General features: G+C 41.7%; 1 protein-coding gene across 1 annotated transcript in view; it reads left to right on the top strand.

Annotated features, from left to right (window-relative positions):
• Positions 1-19,699, top strand: part of LOC149278859 (vasoactive intestinal polypeptide receptor-like) — a 57,385-nt gene that overhangs the window by 14,945 nt on the left and 22,741 nt on the right. The window contains exons 3-5 of the mRNA XM_089501667.1: positions 2,854-2,961; positions 10,697-10,800; positions 15,309-15,406. Of these exons, the coding sequence (XP_089357793.1) occupies positions 2,854-2,961; positions 10,697-10,800; positions 15,309-15,406 (310 nt within the window). The remainder of the gene's footprint in view (positions 1-2,853; positions 2,962-10,696; positions 10,801-15,308; positions 15,407-19,699) is intronic.

Here is a 19,699-nt window from a genome sequence, read left to right on the forward strand (position 1 = left end):
TCTCCGGGCTTCGACCAGCTGCCCACCGGCCAGTTTGGGACCAGCTGCCACCATTAAGCAGTCATAGAACCTTTTTAATCGGCTATGGCACTAGGGTATCTACTGGACACCAGTTGAAGAACATATTTATTTATTCATTTTCTATTTTAATTTATTCCTTTTAATTATTGCCAAGGTCACTCATAATGCCCCTTTAACACTTTGCTGGTCAAGGCTGGGGAGAAGATGCTTTGGCTTTTATGACCACTGCCCCAAATCAGCCAAGCACAATCCCATCAGCAGATCCAGTAGTGGACATTGTTGATTCTATATAAATAATGTCATTATTATTAATAATAATATTAATAATAATGTTATTATTTATTATTATGTATTTAATATGCATTTCCGAACAGTCAAGCAAACCTTTTATCCGTGGTTTCCCTCAAAATAATAATTAAAAAAAAAACATTCTACTCCAGTAGACGAGCTTTCTTTTTTAGTTTAAATGGAATGTAAACGGATCCAAAAATGTCCTTTTGAGTGACATTCCGCAAATTTCCAGGGTCACTTGAGCTTCCATATTTAGATTATCCGAGGAAGTGAAGTTTTACTTGCACATCCCACTGAAGATATAGTAGCGCTTAGGTTTTACTGTTTGATTCCCGGAGTACAGGAACGGTTAAACAACAAAAGCAGTTTTCGAAGTGATATATACTACATCAAAACGTGAAAGTTGCCATTTAATTGAAGATGTGGGTTTTTCGCTTTGTGGAAGGTGGGTGAAATCAGTCACACAGAGTTATTCTTCTAGATGATGTCATACAAGACATTTAACAGCTCCAAACCCTAACGCTGCTAAGAACTTGGAGATTTACCTTCTTGTTACATTGTAATCGTATAGTTGAGATGTTCGCTTATCCCAGATTTGGTGGCCACACAAGGATACTTGAACTAGAAAATTTGGTACGTTCGGCTGGAAACCCTGCTCTTTCGGCTCTACTTTAACTTCATTACAGAGCTGATTCCGCAACGGAACCCTTAAGGAACTCAGCAGATGCCCCATTAGGTCCTCCCAGAGCAGGGGTGGGCAATTAATTTTCCCATGGGGCCACATGAGAAATTGGAATGATTTTAGAGGGCCAGACCTCTACAAACTACAAACTCCGAAGCCTTGTCCATTTTGTTAACTTATGTGCTGTTTAATAAAGTTATTCAAGCCTACGTCATTGGTAGAGGTGCTTGAATAAGTAAGGCCTGAATAACTATTAGCACAGCACAGAAGTGAACAAAATGAACAAGGCTTCGGAGTGCATACCGTATTTTTCGCTCTATAAGACGCACCTAGATTTTAGAGGAGAAAAAAAAGGAAAAAATATTTTGAGCTAAAAAATGGGCTAAAATATTTATTACAATAACTGAATAAGCTATGAACACAGTAAGACACACGCAGTAAGACACACACAGACACAGTAAGACACACACAGACACAGTGAGACACACACAGACACAGTGAGACACACACAGACACAGTAAGATACACACAGACACAGTAAGACACACACAGACACAGTGAGACACACACAGACACAGTAAGACACACACAGACACAGTAAGACACACACAGACACAGTGAGACACACACAGACACAGTAAGATACACACAGACACAGTGAGACACACACAGACACAGTGAGACACACACAGACACAGTAAGACACACACAGACACAGTGAGACACACACAGACACAGTAAGACACACACAGACACAGTGAGACACACACAGACACAGTGAGACACACACAGACACAGTAAGACACACACAGACACAGTGAGACACACACAGACACAGTGAGACACACACAGACACAGTAAGACACACACAGACACAGTAAGACACACACAGACACAGTGAGACACACACAGACACAGTAAGATACACACACACACACAGTAAGACACACACACACAAACACAGTAAGACACACACACACAGTAAGACCTCCCTCCCTAACCCCCCTTCTCAGTATCTCCCCTCTAACTCCCTAACCCCCCCTTCTCAGTATCTCCCCTCTAACTCCCTAACCCCCCCTTCTCAGGATCTCCCCCCCGCCCCGGTCACTTACCTTAAACTCCTGTGTTGGAAGCGTGAGGCGTTTGTCTCGGGTGCCGGCGCTTCACTGCTGATCGCCGGCGTCTGACGTCATATGCCGGCGCCCAGCGTAAAGCGCCGGCACCCGAGACAAACGCTTCCAACACAGGAGTTTAAGGTAAGTGACCGGGGCGGGGGGGGACACCGGACTCATTGGTGAGTCACCAGGACACTCTTTGCGGGCCGGTCCGAGCTATTCAGCGGGCCGGATGTGGCCCGCGGGCCGTGCTTTGCCCAGGTCTGTCCCAGAGCATGCTAAACTCAACAGGGTCCCTGAGATGCCACCACGTTCAACTCGGCTTTCTCCCAAGTTCTCTTTGGTGATAAATGGCCGTACTTATTGCTGTCCAACAGCCTGGAAATAATTGCTGTTTGGATCTGGGCATAGTGAATAAATCTTGTGCTTTTTAAGGTTCTAAAGGAAGTATCTAGAAAATGGACAATAAAAGAAACCATGATGAATGGCCCACGTTGGCCAGGACGCGCTGCAGAGGTTATGTACTAAAACATGTAAAGCGTTACTCATTTTAGTGCAAAATAAGAGAGCTAGGAAGTTTCTCCAACCCGAACGAGAACACCCAACACAAGAGGTGCTTCGGGTCCAAAGGTTCATGGATGGACTTTGCAATTGATTGGTTTGTTTGTGTTGTGGAGATCATCAGATCTAGATACTATTGGGTGTGATTTTCTGACATATTGTATGTTTTCCCTTAATTTTCAGGATGTCAAAGAATGTGGGACAACATAACCTGTTGGCCATCAGCGGAGGTCGGGGAGAGCGTGGTGATGCAGTGCCCTCATTACTTTGACTTCTTCACCAACACAGAAGGTGGGTCTCTTTATGTTGTAGCAGAAACAGATTCACTCACATATGAGCACATGCTTGACTGCCAATAACTCCTTAAAAATGTTAGTGCGGGAGTGAGACTGGACAAGGTTTTACAGGTGGGAAGGGCAAAACGCAACCTTCTGATGAGGGTCAGAGGCAGCAGAAGCCTACTTCCAGCGGAAGTGGTAGAGGGTAATACAGTGAGGGTATTAAACATGCATGGGATAGACAAACGGCTCCTGAATCTAAGACGAGACCAACGACTGATTAAGGTTTGAGTCGTTACAGCAGGAGAAACGGGCAGACTAGACGGGGGGCCGAATGGGGCCGATCTCCCGGCAGGTTCTGTGTTTCTATAGAATCCTGAAGGTCTGAAGAACAAGATGTAAGGTGGCAACAGAAGGCAGAGGAGGTGGCAAGGGGTTTCGCACAGTTGTATCCCTGTCCGTGCTGCATTGAGCAGCTCAGGGCCACATGCAACTTTTTGGTTTCTATGTATCTAGACTCTCAAAAGCACAGATACCTCCTGACGCGTTCCTGTCTTCCATCCCGTTACGCTCTTGGCGTATTAACATAGACAACAGAAATTACAGCGGAGGGGTTGTTGAGGGGCTATTATTCCACCAACAATACCCACTTTTTCCTTGAATTCCAAACAAAAAACAGCGGGGGGAGGACAATGACTGAGAAACGCGCTGGACCTTCACGGCTCTACCAGGAAATCTTTCACCGGAACGTTTCACGTCTTACAATTCTTCGCTCGCCCTGCCCAGAGAGAACCGAGGAGTTCCCCCGCTTTGAGCCGAGGAACCGAGATAGAAATATGTCTGTTTTATGTCACCTTTCGTACTTTATTCAATTATTAAGGCCGTACCTAATACAGGAAAATATTATGGGCGGAAAATCGAAGAAATGGTTTGTAAGCAGGAACTTTGGCAAAGGTTACTTTGTATTCAGGTTCTGAAAGCATTGAATTAAACGAGAGTTTTTGCACACGGGGCCAAAGTAAAATAAACTCTTACGCAGATTTGTTTTGTCTTTTAAGTAAATTGCCTTATTTACTTATTTTTACCAAATGCATGTGGCATAGAACGTGCCTCGTGGCCCTGAGAACAATAGTCGATATTTCTGTTTATAGGTCTTTTGAAATAAAATCACATAATACAGACGTCCTAATGAAGTTTATTTGTAGTTGCCAGGCTCTGGTCGTATGGATTTGTTCTAATTTATCGTTCTGTGCATGGACTCGGCTCACGCCGTCCTCAAGATTTATTGAATGACATAATAATGCCCTCAGCTTGATCACGAAGCATTGTTATTCGATAGTTTGTAAAAGCTTCGTACGTTTAATAACAACATACTGCTTGGCCTAATTAATTAAGCAGTAACTCAATTGCATGAAGATAGAGGTGCTTGCTGGCTGACATCCAGAATTCTAGTTCACTAACTGTCAAGCTGTCTCATGCAGAAGCCCACTTATATATTATACCTGATGGTTCGTGATACCCCCACATCAACTAAATGAAGCGGCTGAGGTTGTTCCCTCCCCAGCCTTGGCTCAACCTTGATTCCCCTTTCCAAATATCCTAAAGGAACCCCCTGGACCACTAATGATATGGTGGGTCATGTATAACGCTCAATCTCCCTGGGCCCCCTTTGGGCTCTGGGTACCCGGAGGCTGAAAGTTCCCGGGTATGAAGACGAAGGGGTTACTACCTAATGTAATGGACATGATTTGGGTTCATAAACCCAAACGTCTGTCAAAGCCACATAATAAACCCCGGCGTTGTTTTAACGCAAGAGCTCCACCATGCAAGCCTACGGCAACTCTAGCCCCCACATGCGCAGTCACCTTTATGAATTTATATCAAGCAGTTGAGCTAACAGGCTGCATCAAAGGAAGTTCAACTGCGTGTTTATTGCATCTTCCCAATAAATGGATCAGCTATAGAGATGCAGAAGTCCGTTTGGCCTCCAATTATATCTTTTTATTTACCCAGAATTCCTCCTGTTACCGGAGCCTCTAGTGTAGAAATCCCCAAATATCCAACGTTTTCCTGCCTTTGATGATAACCCTGTTCTTCTTTTCCTGCAGGCCAGTAGGCCAACCTAATCAAAGGATTGTCTCTGGCAGCTCTGAGTTATTGTAACGAATCTTTTGGTGTCTAGCGCTGCTTTCTATTGAGATTAATTGAGACTCCGTGTTCAGCGAGGGAGCTTTAGGCGAACGGAGAAAACGTTGGGTTTCTGTACCTGGATAGAAATAACCGTCGGATCGGTTCTATGATCTTGGTCATCAACCTCTTAGTGACCTATTGGCTAACTTGTTTTGGTGCTGTTCGTGAATTATATATTCTATATGTTATGCTTATTATGTATGGCATGGTTTCCAATGCTCCGAAAATTTTAATTGGCCAAAGAGAGGCACTTTTGTATTAGAGGGTGTGGTTAGAGGTGTGGCTGGGGTGTTAGCGTGAGTGCATATGGGGCGATGTCGGTATACAGTGTTAGTGTCACTGTACATTGTTACAGAGTGTGTGTGTTCAAGTGCATTGTTTGAGTGTTAGAATGTGTTGGTGTGTGGTGTTAGAGTGAGTGAGTGTGGTTGCATATAGTGTTAGTCTGTATGAGTCAGGAAGGTGGTCCGCGGAGCGACATGCAGAGAGCAGAGCATTGAGCAGTGAAGAAGCTGTACAGAGTAGGGGGCAGAGCAATTACTACCTGTGCCGGGGTGTGATGCCCCCTACTCTGTGCAGCTTCTTCACCGCTCGATCCTACTATATTCTTGCCTGGGGGGAGACTTGGTCTAGGACCGGCCCTGATCGGAATAATTATTATCCTCCCGGAATATGACTCGGATTCAGTTTCAGTGCAGTTAACCTGACCTAGTTTATCTTCCTTTTTCTTTTTTTTGTAAGTTTAGCTTTTGGCAAAGTAACGTAGTCTAGCAGGAAGTGTTGTAACTCAAGTTTTAAAGTTCAAAAATAGAGAAAATTATTTTATTTTAAGAAAAAAAAAAAAAAACAACCTAAAAAGCCCTCGTATTTTGCAGGAGAGAGAGGCGCATGTCAAGAGTCTGAAATTAATTCGCAGTGACAGGATGAACACATTGGAAGTGGAACACAAAGAATTTAGATTTAAATAGGATTAACCCTTTGCATTCATAGCGTGCAATCAAAACCTATCACTTTTTTCCTTCGGTTTTACTTTACTGAGAAGGGGGGGTAGGTAAGTGGAGCAGCCTCCCAGCAGAAGTGGTAGAGGGTAATACAGTGAGGGGATTTAAACACGCATGGGATAGGCATACGGCTCCTGAATCTAAGACGAGATCAACGACTGGTTAAGGTTTGAGTCTTTACAGCAGGAGAAACGGGCGACCAGATGGGGCCGGCAGAGTCTGTGTTTTATATATATGGTGAGGGGTTGAATTTTATTTGTATTTCACACTTTCACATTTTTCGCTGTGATCGTGACTTTATCCTCCGTTCGTTTATCACGCCTCTTTAACTTATGCGTAATAGCCCTTTAAACATTCACGACTCCTTTAAGAGTTGCGACCTGTTTCCCTGGAAAGTATAAGTGGAACGTTCTGCTCAGCAAAAATAAATGGACTCATCAGCATTCGTCTAAAGTCAGGTTTTAAAGGGGAAAAAAGTCACCGATCTGACACTTAATTGGTTAATGGGATTGAATGATCAGAGCTACAGCGGCATAAACAGGATTTTTGGGGTTTATTTTTAAACATACAAACCTATAGTTTAGATTATAGTAAGGTCTTTCTTTCTCTTTTTTTCTTTCATTCGTCTTTTTTTTTCTTCCTTTTTTTCTTTCTTTTCTCTCTCTCTCTCTCTCTCTCTCTCTCTCGACCGGTACTCTAATACCACCTATCTGTGGCATAAATATTGGGGGATTCCGTCGCATATACGGCCACATATCGATTCGCCCGCCGCTGCGTCAAAGTACCCCAAGTTTGGCGAGTCCTATCTCATTTCTCCAGATTTGCCCTGTGTGCATCAGGTGTTTTTTAAATGGGTATGCGCCGAATATTTGCTTTGTTTTGTGGTCATTATTATTCTAGCTGCAGCCCAGGAATCTGAATGTTTATGCCTTTTATTTCTTTTAGTGCATGCGCTCCCCTTCCTGTAACTATATATATTTTATTTTTTTAATTTTTTTTATTTGCAAAGATTGGAGGCTGTGACAAAAAGGTTTCTATAGTTTGTTTTAGTTCATAGGACTACAATTCCTATGATCCTCACCCAGAATGATTTGCCTGTCGTCGGAGACATAACCCATAAACGCAGGTACTCTGGAGGGTGCAATGTCTGGAGAAACATGTATTCCATGCCTACAGTGCGCTTCTTCCTATAGCAAGGAGTATCTACTGTATATATCTGGCTTCTGAAGGGGCCAGCTGTGTGGCACAAGAAGAGTTAAAATGACTGCATGGCTTTCTATACTTTTCTATACTGTGTTTTTTTGTTTGTCGCCGGAACCGTAAAGGGCAAAGCCAAGCAGCTGCAATCTGCCATGTTTAATAGACGCTGACACGGCTTGACATGTAAAATGTCACAGGATCCATAGCATGCGTGCGGAGCGCGTGTTCCTTTTGTAAACAGTTTTGCTTTTTAGACATTCGGGAATACGACCTTTTAATAATCTTTAAATAAAGACGCCGGAAGGGATAACACAGAATAATGCTTAATGATTGAATATTCTCTATGCTAATTGTAACGGTAGGAAGTTTTACGCTACTGAGAGGGTGGTAGATGAGTGGAACAGCCTCCCAGCAGAAGTGGTAGAGGGTAATACAGCGAGGGGTATTAAACATGCATGGGATAGACATACGGCTCCTGAATCTAAGACGAGACCAACGACTGATGGCTGGCGATGCTGTGGTTTAGGGCTGAGTTAATGAAAACTTATATCTGGGGAGTTCCCCTGGCAGGCTATCCAGAGCTCTCTCTTCTGGGGGAGTGGTTTCACAAGGGGGCAGGGCTAGCTCCCAACAGTTTGGAGTGGGCGGGGAGTGGGAGTGGCTAACCACTACTCACCCTGCATCGAGAAAGAAGATAGTGAATTGGAGACCCGGAAAACCGGGCTTTATCTGGAGACCCTTGGTCAAACCTAGAGGGCCCCCCTTTAAAGTGACAACACAGCACCTCAATATCACTTTATGGCTTTTATGGCTAGCTCAGACTAAATAATGGTGCTCAGTCCGTTCAGTCCCATTAAGCTCACTGTTTGAATCGGGGACCTGGTAGAGGTTGGGGTTCCTGGAGGCAAAACCAAGAGTTGAAAGGCGACAATACAGAATCTGCCGGCGCTGTATAAATAAATGTCATGTGATGTAATTAAGTATTACAGAGAGAGAGAAAAAACCTTCCTCTCCACAGTAAAGATCAGCAGGTAACGACGCCAGATAGATGTCCCTACTTTTTTTTTCATCAAATCAATTGTCAGACATTGCCCGGGGCATCGGATAGAAGCAAATCTCCACAAGTCTTACTTGCTTCGCATTTGTGTTCCTAATCGTAGGCAAAAAATTGATCGTAATAATAATGTGTTTCTGCGCGCGTACACAGCACCTGTAGAACATATAAAAAGACCCCCCGCAGACCGCTGTAACCAATAGCGCCGCTACAAAAGGCTAAAAAAAAAATATATATATATTTAATTACAGCATCTTGTGGAAGTGGCATACCCCAGCTGTGCGGTTACCGGTTTTAATGCTCAATCAGCATTAAAATGTAATTAGACTGGAGCTTCAAGCCTTAGCGGGTATATCCAGAGAGAGAGAGTTGCCTGGGAATGTAGCCGTCGAAAGTCTCTTTTTTTAAGATTAACGGAAAATGTATTTTTTTTTTATATTTTTGTATCGTTTAAAGTTCATGTCTAGCCTAAGGTTCATTGGTGGTGTTGGTCAACTGGGACGTGTCCTGTTTAGTGAAATTGTAAATGTAAGTCGGAATAGTGTTGCAGTTGGATCACCTCTCCCCCTCAAGTGGGCAGATGGTCATCGAGACCCCCTACATCATACCTGATGAGCTGGGATGAGGGTAACTTTAAATAACCAGCGGTCTGGTACAAGACTTTTACCTTTTAACTGTGTCAGGAGAGGACAAGGTCCTCTCTTACTTGCTGTTTTGGGTGATTTTCATTGGCCATCCCTCTGTAAGAAGTTATCTCTGTATGATTTGACCGCCCGATGAACATTGATCTTGTATCCCCATCAACAACCTAGGAAAATGGCCATCCGTACAAACCCCCAACAAACTCAAGAAATGCAAAATGAAGAGATAACCATGGATGGGAAAAGGGCTTGCTGTTATGTTCTCTGTCCATGGCCACCACCACCTGGAATGGTCTATCAATCCAGAAGACTAGACCATACCTAGTAGAAGACATGACATGTCTCTTTAGGAGGTTCTTGATGGCCACCACCAACCTCGTCAAAGTTCTCCAAAGGCTTACATCGGAGACAACTTGGAAGCGTCCTTTGCTTTCTCCACACTTCCTACCCGTTTGCCTCCTCCGTTAGAATGCTTTATCGACCCAATAGAAGCTCAAAAAGTGGTATTTTTTTATTATGTTGCAATGACAAAGGTCGTAAATAAACACATTCTTTGAAAATCCACCAAGAGAAAAACGTTCTTAATTTGTATCGATGATGATTGCCAACACACGAAGAGATTTGTGAAAAACATGAAATGAGATGCTGCTTTGGACAGCGAAGGACCCCACGGGAGTTGGAGAACTTCATTTTATTGAATGATATTTGCCAAGAACACAGAATAACGGTAAACACAACTCTGGTCATTAGAATGCATTGGTTTGCTTTTTTCTTTTCCTCCCCCAGGGATATATATCGACTTTGTTCGGAAGGAGGCTGAGAAGATAAATCTGACAACAGTTTTGGAAAATGTCAGCGTCGATGGTTTTACCCCAGAATATAATAAACAGAGAAACATAATATTTGTCCATTAAGTATTAACTACATTATGGAAACCAGCGGAGGTTTTTTTTTAACTCATTATTCAAGTTCTCCCAATGTTCTCAACTTCTTCTCACCTTCTTCTTACCCATCATGCCTCTACTTCACATGCAAGCATTTTCAATTCATCCTCGCTTAGCAAGAATGCCAGGACCTGTCCATCCATGGAGTTGCAACAGGGATAGTCATCCAAAATATCACATGACTGATTACAACGGCGGCTTCCAGGTCTGCAGATAAAGGGAGTTTATTGAGACAAAATGAGATAAAACTACATTTTTTGTCAGTGCTGACCAAGATTACTGTACACCTCACTGGGGGTTATATTACTGTATACAGCGCTGGGGGTTATATTACTGTATACAGCGCTGGGGGTTATATTACTGTATACAGCGCTGGGGGTTATATTACTGTATACAGCGCTGGGGGTTATATTACTGTATACAGTGCTGGGGGTTATATTACTGTATACAGCGCTGGGGGTTATATTACTGTATACAGCGCTGGGGGTTATATTACTGTATACAGCGCTGGGGGTTATTACTGTATACAGCCCTGGGGGTTATATTACTGTATACAGCCCTGGGGGGTTATTTCTGTATAATGTCTGTTAAATATAATATATATCAGTATGTTAACGCTGTTAGATGAATGGATGGTTGCAGTTTTTCGTGTGTTGCTGCAGGTCGGATCAGGCATCCGGTACACAATCTATTAACATTAAAACCTTTTTTCCTGCAGCAAACGTGTCCAGAAACTGCACTGACCAAGGTTGGACAGAGCTGCACCCCGGCCCCTACGCGCTCACCTGTGGTTTCAATCCGAACAGCAGCCAAACGGATCAGGTACGTCTGTCGCGTAGAAAACATCATGCGGCGCATTGTTCACTAATCACTAAGCTCACTGTATATATTTTTTTTATTTATTAATATTTAATAAAAAAAATTACTTTTGAGAACGCTGTTTCTCAATCTCTTCCCTCAAATCTCCTCTGCACTGATCACACCATGGTCAGCAAGCAGGGCTCCATTGCCTTGCATTGCTGATCGCAATGTGTGCGATCAGCCAGCAGGGGCTGCGATTGGAGATCCCAGCAGTGTCTAGACCAGGGGTGGGCAATTAATTTTCCCATGGGGCCACATGAGAAATTGGAATGGTTTTAGAGGGCCAGACCTCTACAAACTACAAACTCCGAAGCCTTGTCCATTTTGTTAACTTATGTGCTGTTTAATAAAGTTATTCAAGCCTACGTCATTGGTAGAGGTGCTTGAATAAGTAAGGCCTGAATAACTATTAGCACAGCACAGAAGTGAACAAAATGAACAAGGCTTCGGAGTGCATACCGTATTTTTCGCTCTATAAGACGCACCTGCTGATAAGACGCACCTAGATTTTAGAGGAGAAAAAAAGGAAAAAATATTTTGAGCTAAAAAATGGGCTAAAATATTTATTACAATAACTGAATAAGCTATGAACACAGTAAGACACACGCAGTAAGACACACACAGACACAGTAAGACACACACAGACACAGTGAGACACACACAGACACAGTAAGACACACACAGACACAGTAAGACACACACAGACACAGTGAGACACACACAGACACAGTAAGATACACACAGACACAGTGAGACACACACAGACACAGTAAGACACACACAGACACAGTGAGACACACACAGACACAGTAAGACACACACAGACACAGTAAGACACACACAGACACAGTGAGACACACACAGACACAGTAAGACACACACAGACACAGTAAGACACACACAGACACAGTGAGACACACACAGACACAGTAAGACACACACAGACACAGTAAGACACACACAGACACAGTGAGACACACACAGACACAGTAAGACACACACAGACACAGTAAGACACACACAGACACAGTGAGACACACACAGACACAGTAAGACACACACAGACACAGTGAAACACACACAGACACAGTGAAACACACACAGACACAGTAAGACACACACAGACACAGTAAGACACACACAGACACAGTGAGACACACACAGACACAGTAAGATACACACACAGTAAGACACACACACACAAACACAGTAAGACACACACACACAGTAAGACCTCCCTCCCTAACCCCCCTTCTCAGTATCTCCCCTCTAACTCCCTAACCCCCCCTTCTCAGTATCTCCCCTCTAACTCCCTAACCCCCCCTTCTCAGGATCTCCCCCCCCGCCCCGGTCACTTACCTTAAACTCCTGTGTTGGAAGCGTGAGGCGTTTGTCTCGGGTGCCGGCGCTTCACTGCTGATCGCCGGCGTCTGACGTCATATGCCGGCGCCCAGCGTAAAGCGCCGGCACCCGAGACAAACGCTTCCAACACAGGAGTTTAAGGTAAGTGACCGGGGCGGGGGGGGACACCGGACTCATTGGTGAGTCACCAGGACACTCTTTGCGGGCCGGTCCGAGCTATTCAGCGGGCCGGATGTGGCCCGCGGGCCGTGCTTTGCCCAGGTCTGGTCTAGACAGACCCTGACAAGTCTCTCCTGTTCTGGACGCAAAAGGCAATGCCCGATCATGTGATATAACAGTTTATCTGCCCCCCGGGTGTTGCTCCATCACAGACGATCAGAGGGAAGGAACGCTGACAAGGTGGAGTCCAGGCTATCAGCCTGTGAGAAATGAAGGGGTTAATCAGGCACGGGATAGACATACGGCTCCTGAATCTAAGACGAGACCAACGAGTCTTTACAGCAAGAGAACGGGGGCCGAATGGGGCCGATCTGCCGACAGTCTATGTTTCTATGTCATTGAATGGATACATACCTCTCAACAGTCCTGGATTCTCGCAGGAAGGGGAGATCATCTGATGTGGGACTGGTCAAACTAAACAGGGGCACTCGGAAAGTATTCTGGTTAAGGAAACCAAGTATTGGCCACCGAGGGCCACAATAGAGCTTTCTATAAGCTTATTTATGCAGTTCATGTTTGGGTACGTTTGTAAGCATCAGAAAGCCTTTGTCATTTGGCTGGACATGCCGACTGGCCTAAAATTTACCTCCAAGTCCCCAAAAAAAGGTATAGTAGTAAATATGGTGTAAGAGCTGCTTTCGGGATTATAAATTCCATGATACAGAACACCGTTTCCTTTAAGATCCATAATCAGGTCGCTGCCGTCCCGGGAGGGCGGGGGGACTTTTTTGTTGCATTGACGGGGCGTTTTCATTACAATTACTGGACGTCTCGGGCTCGATCGCTAATTGAGACGGGAAGAAATCGTCAGGAAAGGGACCGAGCTTTCAGCGAGGACAATGGGGGTGAAATTACTGCTGATACAACGTGCCGTCTCGAAATCATTACTTTCCTATTACTGATATTCAAACACAATAGAGACGACGAGACCGAAGAGGCAGAACATTGGACAATTTTGACCTTGTACTTGGCACTTTATTAAAAATGTAAGAATTTAAAGCGAATCACTGAGACGTTAAGTGGAAACAAATCACAAAAAAGATGATGTGATGTCAAATGAACCACGAGAAACGAAGATGTTAATTAGTGTTTAGGCATCATCTTTCTAAAATGATTAAATAAAAATGTTTTATTCCTCATATTCGATTAAAAAAAAAATAAAAAAAAATATTGGACTCTTATTTTTCACCAAGTTGTAGTTTTTTGCCCCATATTATAATGTTTTCAGGCAGCTGCATATCAGCCATTTGTATGATTCTCACTCTGTTATCAGACCCCCGATCTACTAAACACCCCCACTCCTTATCATACTGCCTGTGGGAAACAATAGAACGGCTCAGTCTCAATCACCCAGCAGGACTCTCTGGCTAATGAAAGTCTATGGAGGAACAGACTTCATTAGCTTTGCCATAAAGCATCAGCTCAGTGTGGTGTTTGAGCCGGGAAAGTCACCCAAAATATCACATGACTGACAGCAATTGAGTGAAGACTCAAACCCTAATCAGTCGTTGGTCTCGTCTTAGATTCAGGAGCCGTATGTCTATCCCATGCATGTTTAAATCCCCTCACTGTATTACCCTCTACCACTTCTGCCGGAAGGCTGGTCCAGTTATCTACCAGCCTTTCATTAAAGTAAAACATCTTAGCCTCTGATAATCTACTTCTATCTAGGATATCTATACGAAAAGTGGCCTTACCTGCATGTAGTCGCGAATAGCTGCTTCTCGCTCGCCAACGTTCTGCCAAATTAACCATCAGCCAGGACATGAGCCCCCTTGTCAAGACTGCTTGGGGAAATTCTGCACTGTTAGCAGCTATACCATTTTATAGTTTTTTTTTTTGTTTTTTTTTATAAATATAGAAATGGGAAATGAAGTTGTTTTTCTGTGTTTTTCCACCCATTACACCAACCCAGGCTTGGTAAAGGGAAAATACTATTTTATGTTTAAATTAAAATTTCCAAAGCAATAATGTTAACAAAGACGCCCCAGTGATGTCCGCTTCAAACTGAACAGGCTGAAAGCGAAGCTGCGCACACATTAGTTTATCTGGGGTTTTTTTAATTATTATTATTATTATATTTTTTTTTGATAGCCTATTTTTTACTGGGAAGAAATAAATGATATATAATTCCTGCCAAAGCCTTGAAATGTATTGCTTTTTCAATTTAAAATTTTTCCATTTATTCTGTTCAAAATATTTCGGACAATGTTTTCGGTGCATTAAAAAAAAAAAATATGATATAATATATTTACTCCTTATATGAAAATTAAATTAAAGAAACTGAAGAGGGCTTTTATTTACTGCACATAATTTGAAAAAATAAAAAATGAAATGCCCAGAACTAAAGCAAGATATTATTAAAGAAAACTCTCACTTTAATACTTTGTCAATCGAAAATAATCACATTTTTAATTTAATAATTCTTAAAAAATCTTAAAATAAAAATTTGGTTTATTTTGGTTATTAAAGATCTATATTTTCTACAAACCCCCAACTCGTATACCTCTTACCGCATAAATTATCAAACCGCCCAACAATTCCAATGGCCAGATTTATTTTAGGGGGTGTGGTTAGAGGCGTGGCCGGGGTGGGGGGATTTTGTAATTTATTGATAGCTGTTTATGTAACTAAGTGAAATATTTAGAGAAAATCACATAGTTTAGTTTACTGCTGCCGGGTGGCAAAGAGGGACTGGATAAATTAAACAGAGATGTTAGGGAGGTATTGCAGGCATTTAGAAGAAGAATGTGTTTTCATTGACACAATTTAATTTTTAACACTTTTTCTGCTTTTTCTACGCACATTATTGTGACTTTTAGGGCTGTCTTGTGTACATGTTGCTATATGTTTATAATAATAGTAACTTCTCGTGTTCTCTCGCACAGACCGCATTCTTTGGAATTATACGGACCGGATACACCATCGGACACAGCCTGTCTCTTATCTCCCTCACCGCTGCAATGATAATTCTTTGTATATTCAGGTCAGACTTTTACTAATTGATTATTTCCATGTCGATCATCACTTTATTATTATTATTATTATTATTGTTATTATATAATATTATAATATATTAAAATATTATATAATATTATATTATAATATTATTATTATATATTTTAAGAATCAGAGGGGAATTTTCATTAATAAATCATAAAATATAATCTGGTAATAAACGGTATATTGGAAGTATAAACAAATAGCTACAGTATAATGTTTATGGTTTATGGGGTTTTTGCCCCATTCTCAGGATGAAGGGGCAGATTCTCAGGGTCACACAGTCTGGAGCCGATTCCTTCTCTATATTCTACCTGCTATGATCATGTATAAGCATATCTGGGAACTTACCCGGAGTCCCCCTTGTGGGGGCGGGTATGAGGTCCCGCTGACATCATGGTCATCCCACCAATGGGGGAAGTGGGCTGAGAGTTCCCAGGTTTGCATGTAAGACTCCCAGTTGGTGCTTTTGCTCCCAGTATGTTGTGGTTGATATCCCTGCTTGAATGCAGGTGACTCAATTAAGTCTATCTTTAAAGAATGACAAATCGAGATTACCGTGAGGGCCGGTAATAGAGCCATTTGGGGGGGGGGGGGACACATTTGGTGAGTCGCTACATAGAATCTTCACGATGGCCTATTAAAGGGTTAATATCTCTAGAGTCTCAGGGGTCCGCTTATTTAGAAAGTACCCAGGTATGAATATATGCGATAGACAGTAATAACGCCCCCACCCCCCGGGGTAATCTGTATTATATATTCCATTTATCATAGAATGTCGGAATTAAGACTCGAAATATGTGAAGGGAAAATACAGAGAGCAGCAAATGGTTAAATAACGAGATCAGAGTTTCGCTCCATCATTATCTGCGTCGAGTGTTTATTTACGCTACTGAAACACCAATTATTGCCCAGGATGGTCAAATATTTAACAGAGAACAGGCACGGCTGCCACAGACCACTGGCACTCCTTGACTAACATGTCAGCTGAGGATGTCGCTTTCAGAAGCCGTACGCCTATCCCATGCATGTTTCAATTCCCTCACTGTATTAGCCTCTACCACTTCTGCCGGGAGGCCGTTCCACTTATCTACCACCCTCTCAGTAAAGTAGTTTAAACATATGCAAGCCTTATAGCATATACTAGAAACGAATGCAATTTTAGAAAAGCAATTTCAGGGCTCTACAGCCCCAAAAAATTTACCAATAAATAATAATATAATATGGCAGTATGTGCCTTAAAATGGTCAAATCGACCAATTGATATCTTTCGTTTTTATTCTAATAACGCACTCCTCTACGTTTTAATTGTAAATCTGGGACGTTACATGTATAATAAAATGATCAAATAATAAATTGGATTAAATGAGGATTTGGCTCATTAACCAAAAGGTCTTCCGTCAGCTCCACGTGTATTAAGTTAACCGAAACGATCTGCACTCCCGAGAATATGAATCACGATTTATCTGGAATCAGGAATGCAGTTTTAATAACACTTTTTTTAATTATTGAACATTTTTATTGTTATTAAATTGTCTAGAAAAAATTGTGCCAATGATTTTGAATCCTGCACCGCAGACTGACACTCTTTTTTGCTTTAATTAAGTTTCCTCTGTAAAAGGCCAGCGCTGAGATTTACCAAGTGGCCTGAAAGAGATTAACGGGCAGTTTGAAAATTTTAATTTCATGCAAAGTTTGGTTTGAAACATAACATGTCTTGCTCTCTCTCTCCCTCTCTCCCTCTCTCTCTCTCCCTCTTTCTTCCTCCCTCTTTCTTCCTCTCTCACTCTCCCTCTTTCTTCCTCCCTCTTTCTTCCTCTCTCACTCTCCCTCTTTCTTCCTCCCTCTTTCTTCCTCTCTCGCTCTCCCTATTTCTTTCTGTCTCTTGCTCTCTCTGTCTGACTTTTTTCTCATTTTCTTTCCCCGTTTTTTCTTTCTCTTGTTTTTTTCTTTCCCCGTTTTTTCTTTCTCTCATTATCTTTACTCATTTTTCTCTTTGTCTCATTCTCTCTTTACTTTGTTTTTCCTTTCTCTCATTCTCTCTCTTCTCCTGTTAAGGTGAAGCTAAAAAGTATCAGTCTCGGGAACTCTTCAAAACCATATAAGTGTTTAACCTCCTGACCTACAGAGACCTCATTAATGGTGCCCAGAGAAGGCTTTAAATTGCTTCTTTTCGAGTTAAAATGTAGTACAGTCCCATTTGATGTAGTGGTGGGCTAAGCGATATATGAGCCATATAGTGTGTCGGAATTCCCAATATTTATGTCTCATATAGGGGGCTTTTAAATTAGTATTTACTGGGTATGCGCTGATCTTTTGCTTTGACGTGTGTACAAAAGACTTGTGTGGCATAATACAGAAGTCGGATGGTGCCACATGTATATAACATATGGTTTTCTGTGGTCAGATGGCTAAACCAGGGATTGTGAACATATAGAAATAGCTTATATAGGTTCTGCTTTTAATTCTCAGTTCCCAAATGTTATAATTTTGAACTATTCTTTTTAAACCCCCCATAACACAACTTCCTCCTTTTAACACCTTCCTTTCCTTCTTTTAAGTGTTGAGTCAGGCCACTCACCTACATTAAACTCGCTAGCTCCCGATGGAAATTTTAAGCATAAATCTAAAAATTATCTTATATAGCTTATACGTATATTGTTTTTATAATCCTACCCTGTAAAGGTCCCTAATATAACGGCATTCCTTTCTCTCTCTCTCAACAAAAATAAGGAGATAAGGCTTTCCTTAAATCTAATCTAGAAATGTAAAGCTAAGATTAAGATAATTGAATAATTCATAAAATAATAATAAAGTGAATAACGCACATCAAATAACTGATTAGAAAAGATAAATATAGAGACGTGTCACTGCATTTTTATCACTCTCTCCCCTCCATCTCTTTTCCTATTTCTCTCTTTGACTCTTTTCTCCCCCCTGCTCTCTTTCCTTCTCTTTTTCTCTTTTTTCCTCTTTCCTTCTCTTTTTTCCCCTCTTCTTTTTTTTCCTCTTTCCTTCTCTCTTTTTTTCCTCTTTCCTTTTCTTTTTTCCTTTCCTTCTCTCTTTTTCCTCTTTCCTTCTTTTTCCTCTTTCCCTCTCTTTTTTCCTCTTTCCCTCTTTTTCCTCTTTCCCTCTCTTTTTTCCTCTTTTCTTCTCTTTTTTTCCCTCTTTCCTTGTCTCTTTTTTTCTCTTTCCTTCTCTCTTTTTTCTCTTTCACTTTCTCTCAATTAACTGGGATTTAGAACACCAAGGCTACAGTCTTTCATCTTGACCAAGCGCAGCTTATTATCTTTCAGATGATACCAAATTCACCAAAATTCACAAAATTTGAAATAGTTTAATTCACGTTCGCCAAAAAAGGGTATAACTAAAAAACAAATCCATGAGATTATCTCATAAAGCATGTTGTCAGTGTATGTACTTGGCCTAAAGGTAAGATAAACTACGGGGGGCCGTCCCAGTGAGCTTATTTTGCAAAATGGACTGACATGGCTCTGTGTAATGGATAGTATGAAATCTGCTCAGGTTGACGTCGTTATAAATCGCTATAAATCGTATTTTCCTGAAACATTAAAAAAAAAAATAATGTGCGTCTAACTAATGACCTTTTAACATTGTGGCCTTCAGGAGGGTTTTCCTTTTATATTCTTTTATATGTTACTGATGCGTTGTACTAAATTAAAAATAGCTCTGATTTAAAAAAAAAAATTAAATAAGAAAATCCCAGCCTGAAGGTCAATTGTATCCAATTCTGTTAAAATATAGTACAATGTATCCTAATAGAATCCAAAGAAACATTTGGACTCGGTGTACCCGATCTCACGTTGTGACCATATGTCTGTTATAAGCTTGTTAAAAGTTTAAAGCTACAGGACTTCTCCAGCAATTAACGCGACCGTCCAAATCAAAAGGTTGGGCAACGTCTAAAGATCGTTTTAAACCATCTGGAATCTTTCTGCTGCTTAAAGCCACGGTTTATGGAGAAAACGGAATATGGCCTATAGGCAAAATACCCCAGCAGATAATGAAAGATCGGAGCTGTAATCTTAAGAGTCCCCATAAATGGTTGCTGCTTTTTTTAATTGTCAATGGTTATTTAGTAATTTGGGTTGGAAGAAGACACAAAGCTCATCAATTACCCCTCACTGTTTATGCGATTTCCAATTATGCCTCAAAAAGGGGAAAAATTCCTTCTTGACTCAAAAATAGCCTCTGATTTCTCACTGGAACAACAACCTCTAACTAATCCCGTCCTTATAACCCGTTATATCCCTGTATA

Source organism: Sceloporus occidentalis, unplaced genomic scaffold, assembly GCF_023333645.1.
Source record: "Sceloporus occidentalis isolate IW3139 unplaced genomic scaffold, rSceOcc1.0.p SCAF_178, whole genome shotgun sequence".
Lineage (NCBI taxonomy): Eukaryota > Metazoa > Chordata > Lepidosauria > Squamata > Phrynosomatidae > Sceloporus > Sceloporus occidentalis.